Genomic DNA, 7,057 nt, shown 5'->3' with positions numbered 1-7,057 from the left:
AAATCCCCAAACCCAACCCATATATGTGAGGGCGCGGGGGGGGGGGGGGGGGGGGTCTCGACGTGTCTACACAACCTTGCTCGCTGGATCCGGTCCATCCTGGATCACTTCCTTTTCTTCTTTTGTTTTTCTCTCTTTCCTTTCTCTCTCTCTATCCCTATCAATGATATGCAATTTTATGAACAAGTGGGACGGTCAAATGGAAGGTGTAGTTGCGTTCGAGGACGAATGGGGTTTTCATCGGCACGTCAATCCAGCTATGTTCCAATTTTATCGGATGTCCCCAAAGGGAAGACATGTCAATCCAGTTGAAGATGCCTTTAGACAGTACGTGAGCCCATATCAATCTTCAAGAGTTTTCTCCCCTTCCCCATGGCGGCTCGGGTAAACTTTCTCCTTCAGACTTCGCCCCCCCTCTCTCTGCCGCTTCAACGGACGGTGGCGGGGGAGGGAAATCCTAGTGCTTTCACTCGGGCTAGTAGTTTAGGTTAGATTTTTTCCAGTGCTCGTAGCTGTGGCGCTGGGGCAGTTGGAGACGCTTCGCCTTCAAGTTTGTTTCCTGGGCTCTCCGATCCTCCCCGAGTTTGTAGATTGGGATGTATTCGACGAAGCTCTAGCGTGGATTCATGCCGTCTCCTTGAGGCAACGAGGTTAGGGTTTCTTGTTGTACGTGCACAACGGTGAGTTTTAGTGTTAATTTGATTTAAGATGAACCTACAGCTTCATATAAGAGTATTTGGGTGGAAGCGAGAATTCACCTACTGAGAAGTGACAGCACTAGCACACGAGTGTGAATACTCCAAACTATATTTGGAAGGTGACTGCCTTCTTTCTATAGCACAGTACAACACAGCACATCACGAGGCTTCTTCTTCTCCTCCGTCTCTGTCGATCCCCACTCTCGAGAGCTCCAATCCATGTTAATTTACACCCAAATTGAAATTTACACCCAAATTGCCCTTCCTTCTCTAGCACAGCACTGCATGTCTCCTTCCTCCTCGCCTTTCATCCAATTCTCACTGTCGAGAGCTTCGACCAACCCACAAATTCACTCCTATACAATGCATACGAGCGAGTGTACGAAAGCGAGCTCTTGTACCGCACACCGTCTTTTGCTCTGGAGGTCTTTTTGTCGGGGTGGACAAGGCATACGAGCGCACGTACGAGCGCACGTACGAGCGTACGTACGAGCGCAAGCGCTCGTTCGGTACGCCATCTTTCTCTGTGTGAAGATACTCCTTTGTGGTCGGCAGTTGATACGACCGTGCATACAAGCGCGAGTGCTCGTATGGTAAGGCATGTTTTGCTTTGGACCTCCCATTGCTTGCGGCCACGAGCTCAAACGATTGCGTGTACTACTATGGTGGTCGGATGCTACGCAGTTTTTTCATCTGAAGCTACAGAACTGCATTATTATTTTTTGTGTTTCCTCCTCACGTTAGGCACATATCATATTTGCAATAAAAATGGGGGACGGGGTATGCAACAAAATACTGACTACCGACATGCTAATTTTTTTACCACAAAAATATCACTAAACCAACTCTAATAGAAACTATGTAAAACAACAATAAAAGTGCCAATGCAACTAGACTCAAGGCACAAAGCTAAGAAGGACACCTACAGACTTCCTGGTTACCTCCTTGGAGTGCTTTCTTTATAGCCATATAGTTAGGTTTCGGTGCTCCATAAGGTTATCCACCCGGATCCCAAGGGATTCCAACCCTCGAGTGTGAGACCTACCTTTGATCGGGGTTTGGAAGACCTCATAGAAGAGCTCGGTCCGAGGCATACTCGCTTACGGTGCATCGACATCATATAGGTAAATTCATACTCACTCTTGGGCGAGTACCGATGCACCGAGGTAAGTGGAGATGTCTGAAAGATTAGTGGCTACAACTTCACAGTAACTTTATAATCAAGAGGATGAGTAACTTCATTGCATTATTTGTTTGTTGCTATTATCTTACTGTTTTTATTTAAACCCCAAAATAAAAAATTTACTAATCATAAAGAGCATATTGGATCGCTTGGGAACAATAGTTCTAATCATAAAAGAGTTCATCGTATCCTCAGAAAAAATACAACTACTCAAAAATAAAGGAGAGGGTCAAGTTACAAGCCGACATTGAGACGGTTAAGGGAGATGGCGTGGTGGTGATGGAGACATCGGCGCCGCCGATGGTGGTGGAGATGGCGCCACCGGTGCAGCGGAGATGGCACCAGCCTTTCAGGCTGGTGCTCAAGGTGGTGGAGCCTCCTCTTCTTCCCCTTGGTTTTGTCCCCTGTCCTCTATGGTGGTGGATGGAGCAGCGGCTAGGGTATGGAGGTATATATATAAGATGCCTCCTCGGTCTCCTCCGTTGATGGGATGCATCCAAGGGATCTAGATGAACCTTATCCTTTCCTAAACCCTTCCATATTGTCCAAGGATCTTATGGGAACAAACGGGGACGAAATCGATGAAGAATCTCGTCTGAAAGGGCAACATTTGGAGCTATCTGCATATCATACGATCATCCATACGACCATGCTTCATCTTTCATTCTGTCCCTCTACCGTGTTTTGGCGGCCATTTCTTCACACGGACTCCGATTTTGATGTTCTTGAGCTTGTTTGATGCTATGTTCATTCTGTGCCCATATTGATGCTCTCGTTCCTTGTGGTATGCATACCGGATTGAAAATGTACCAAGGCGGGTATAATTCGAGGCCACAAAAATCTTCTATCACTTGCACATTAAACGGTATTTCGAGTATACGTTGAACATCCACTAGTGAGAATACATCTTGAATAAGAGCTTCATCCCATAAGCCAGGAATTGGATCAATCAACTCCTCACCTTAGACATCATAAAAATCCCTTTTGAACTGATTACCATTCGGTTTGGACTAGAAGGTATCCAAGAATTGTTCCAAATATTGATTCCAGAACCCGTACACACTCGCCATAATACAGACCTTATTACAAGTTTGAGTTCCAGAGACAACACTTGTATGAGGAGCTTATTTGGTCCAGCCTTGAAAATATTCTCATCCGGATAATATTTAGCACTCAACACACATGGTGTCATATTATGTCTCACCGATGGGGTACCAGTGTATGTGAGTTACTTAGAACATTTTCAATAAGACCTCTCATTTCTTTCTCATATGCCTAGACGAACAACCCAAACAAAAGAGAGAAAGAAAAATGCATACAACTGGACACTTCAAATCGTATGTTCTTGTTCCGTTTTTCTCTCTTTCCTTTCTCTGTCTCTCTCTCTCTGCAATTTTATGGATAAGTGGGGCGGTCAAATGTAGGGTGTAGTTGCGTTCGAGGACAAATGGGGTTTTCGTCGGCACGTCAATCCAGATTTGTTCCAATTTTATCGGATGTCCCCAAAGGGAAGATATGTCAATCCAGTTGAATATGCTCTTAGACAGTACGTGAGCCCAAGTTAATCTTCACGAGTTTTCTCCCCTTCCCTGTGGCGACGAGGGTAAATGTTCTCCTTCAGACTTCGCCGACAAGCTCATGGATTAGCCCCTTCTCTTTGCCGCTTTAGCGGCCTGTGGCGGGGAGGGAAATCCTAGTGCCTTCACTCGGGCTAGTAGTTTATGTTAAGTTTTTTTAGTCCTCGTAGCTGTGGCGCTGGGGCAATTGGCGACGCTTCGTTTTCGAGTTTGTTTTCTGGGCTCTCCGATCCTTCTCGAGTTTGTCGATTGGGACGTATTCGACGGAGCTCTGACATGGATTCCTGCCGTTTCCTCGAGGCAATGAGGTTAGGGTTTCTTGTTGTACGTGCATAGCCATGAGTTTTAGTGTTAATTTGATCTAAGATGAACCCACAACTTTATATAGGAGTATTTGGGTGGGAGTGAAAATTCACCTACCTCACGAACGTGAGTACTCCAAACTATATTTGGAAGATGACTGCCTTCTTTCTACAGCACAGCACAGCACAGCACATCACGAGGCTTCTTCTTCTCCTCCGTCTCTGTCGATCCCCACTCTCGACAGCTCCAATCCATTCTCAAATCCACTATCCAATCAGCCTCCAAATCGATGCTAACCATGCACCTCATCGGATAGCAGCAGCACGCCGGAGGCGGAGGGGATCGAGGAGGAGGCAGGAGCCGCCGGATCCATCGAGCTTCCGCGCGGCGGATCCAGATCCACCACCACCCGCGGGAGGGGGATGAGGAGCCGCGTCCTCGGAGCAGGGCGCCGCCGCCTGGGCCTGGCCCGCATCTCAGCGCTCGGTTCTACTTCTATCTAGGGTTTCAACCAACAAATCGGCCTCCTAATCCCGGCCATGGAGTCGCCGCCGCACAAGCTCAATGTCGGCCGGGACGAGGACCGAATCAGCGCGCTCACCGACGACCTCCTCGTCGGAATCCTCGAGCGGCTCGACTTGCGCCAGGCGGTCCGCGCCGGCGCACTCTCGACGCGATGGCGTCACCTCCCGTACCGGCTATCGCGCCTGCACCTCGACGTCGGTCACTTCCAAGGCCAAGGCGCCACGCCGCTCGAGGTCATGGACGCCTTCACGGGCGCGGCACAGAGGTTGCTCTCTGTGGCGGTTCCTCTGGCCGAGGGCGAGGGCGGCAGTGCTGCCATCATTCCCATCAAATCCCTCGTCCTCAGCTTTTACATGTCATCCCCTCACCTGAGCGCCATAGGCCGCACCGTCGAGGACGTTGTGATCTACGGCAAGACCGAATGCCTTGAGTTCTCCATATCCTCGCCGCCGCCAGCGAGCTACACCGCTCTGCTGCTCGCGGAGATTGGACAGCAGTTCATGTCCTTCTCCGGCGCCTACCCAGTCGCCTTCTCGTGGCTCACCAGCCTTACACTAAAGCGCCTTGCGTTTGGCCCTTCCGACGTCACCGAGCTCATTAGCGCTTGCGGTAGGCTTAGGCACCTCACCCTGAAACTCTGCAGACTGATTGATCCACACTCCACGCTCAAGATCGACGTGCCGTGCTCTAGGATCCAGGAGCTTGAGTTCTTTGGCTTTGGGTGTAGACAGATAGAGCTCATTTCTGCACCCAAGCTTAGGCAAGTGTGGTGCCAAAATTGGCTCTTCGACAACCCTCCAGTGTGCTTCGGCCATGTTCCTGAGCTTCGCGTTGTAAGACTCTTTTCTAAAACCATGGCATGGCAGGCGTCATTCACGCTGAGCGAGTGCCTGTCAAAGAGTGCAACGAACCTGTCGAAATTGCATCTTGATTTTCTCCACCAAATGGTAAAGCTAATTTCTATGCACCACTTAAATTCTTCTGCATCTACATACCATATGTTCTTCTCTACCAATTTCAGCTGTGTATTTGTGTTCTTGCTGCAGATTTGGATTCAGCCAGAACATCCGAAGCAGCTCACTGCTATATTCAGAAATCTCACCTCTGTGTTTCTTTTGGGTATCTTCACTGAGTGTGATCTGAGCTGGACACTATTTTTCCTTGAAGCTGCACCTGTGCTGCAGAATATTGCAGTAAGTATTAATTACCCGTCTTTTTTATTTAGCCCACATCTTAGCATATGTTTATATTTTTACAATGATATGTTTTGCTGATATTTAGCATTAAAATCATAACAAGTTAATCTAATTTCCAACCATTCACCAACTTATCACAAATACTAAAAGTAGTGCATAGAAGACGCAATGTAATTTTGCAGCGAGGCAATGTCTTCTCCAAAAATCCATCCTGTGTTTTTCTCGAGGAGGAAAACCATGGCCTCTGCATCGAGTGATGCACATAGCCCTCTTGATTAAAATTGTTTATTACAAAGTATTTTGGTCGAAAGAAATACAAGGAATATAGTTGTAATTTCATAAGAACCCCGGAAGCATATTCAACTATGTTACTTTACCTAGGATTTACTTCATGCAAATTCCTCCAAAACTTGATAAGGGCCTAAACTTACATTTTAATGGCAATTGTTGTAACGTTGTCCTTCATGGGTTGGTGGCAAGTTTTCATTAACATGTGTTATTTACTTTCTATGTCCTTGCTTGAAGTTATCTCGACATTCTTGTATCATGACGCTCGAGAACAGTGCCGAGAAGACCAATGTGGTGTGGAAGCCATCCAAGGATTTGAAGCACCTGAACTTGAAGGTGCTGCTGATCTTTGGGTGTGAGGATGAAGATAAGGTGACAAACTATGTAAGGCTTGTCATGGGACGAGCTGTGGGCTTGAACAGTATCGTGCTGCATGGTGAATACCCATGCGAGGACTGCAATGCCACTGACCTTGAAAGACCCAAGATGGGTAAAGCATCCAAGGTGGGTGAAGCTAGCAGACGTCGGATTAAGGAGCGACTCACACATGGATCATCCTCATCTGTGGAGATAGTTATCTGTTGACGGATATGGTCAAGGAATGCTAGTAGTCTCTTTAACTCTCCCAGGCTTGGAGCAGCTAGAGCAATGACTGTGTGAGGCACACCCAGTTGTGATTCCAATTTCTATTTATTGATAGCCTGAGGATACTTGATTGATGTGGACCTTGCACTGTAGCTAAATTATGTGTGTACTGTAATCTTGCTGCATGCTTTATCTTCCAGTTTACCGAGTAATTGCCAAATATTTGTGCATGTACTGACAAATTCTTGAGGCGTTCTCTTTTTGCCGAGAAAACTTTCCATGTACTGAGAAATCCCCTACTGTATTCTGTGTTATGCCTGGAGGGTATCATTCAAATTCCTGAGGCGTTCTCTGTTTGGAATGTGACTGACTGAAAAGGGTGCAAATTAATTAAGCTATGCTATTCTATATCTGACTGGAAGCCTATCACATTGATCTGGATAATGGCTGGCAGTAGAACAGGATAGCATGCCTTTGACAATAATCTACAGTTTGGTCTAACATATATTCCCATAAAAAGGATGTATCAAGAAACGAGACTGTCTTATAGAATCACATATATAAGAGTCTGTGCTATAGTATCTTTTTCTCTCGAAGGGACTACAAAAATTTCCCCAGTAGGAACATGATCTTTATTCCATCATTTTTGCTACATGGTCTACCAATGTCGGTGATAAAATTTTGAGGATAACCCTACCCAAA

The 7,057-nt window shown here is 46.7% G+C and overlaps 1 protein-coding gene across 2 annotated transcripts; it reads left to right on the top strand.

The window, feature by feature from the left end:
* The first annotated feature begins 3,889 nt into the window (after positions 1-3,889).
* LOC125553180 (uncharacterized) lies at positions 3,890-6,575 on the top strand. Of its 2 annotated transcripts, XM_048716965.2 has the most exons (3): positions 3,894-5,233; positions 5,333-5,479; positions 6,008-6,575. In XM_048716965.2, the coding sequence occupies exons 1-3, from the start codon at positions 4,301-4,303 to the stop codon at positions 6,353-6,355; spliced, it is 1,428 nt and encodes a 475-aa protein (XP_048572922.2). In that variant the 5' UTR covers positions 3,894-4,300; the 3' UTR covers positions 6,356-6,575. The 2 variants fall into 2 exon arrangements, with proteins under 2 accessions (XP_087375330.1, XP_048572922.2); XM_087519204.1 differs by having other exon boundaries at positions 3,890-5,479.
* The last annotated feature ends 482 nt before the right edge of the window (positions 6,576-7,057 follow it).

Source organism: Triticum urartu, chromosome 4A (assembly GCF_056163025.1).
Source record: "Triticum urartu cultivar PI428250 chromosome 4A, HENAU_Tu73, whole genome shotgun sequence".
Taxonomy (NCBI): Eukaryota; Viridiplantae; Streptophyta; class Magnoliopsida; order Poales; family Poaceae; genus Triticum; species Triticum urartu.
Note: the sequence above shows the minus strand (reverse complement) of the source record. Positions and strands in the feature narration are given on the sequence as shown.

What these genes read in the sequence shown, in the direction of transcription:
- LOC125553180 (XM_087519204.1), top strand. Translation starts at nt 4,301, where the DNA reads ATGGAGTCGCCGCCGCACAAGCTCAATGTCGGCCGGGACGAGGACCGA. An exon ending in CTGTGCTGCAGAATATTGCA is followed by an intron (nt 5,480 to 6,007) that starts GTAAGTATTAAT and finishes CCTTGCTTGAAG; the next exon opens with TTATCTCGACATTCTTGTAT.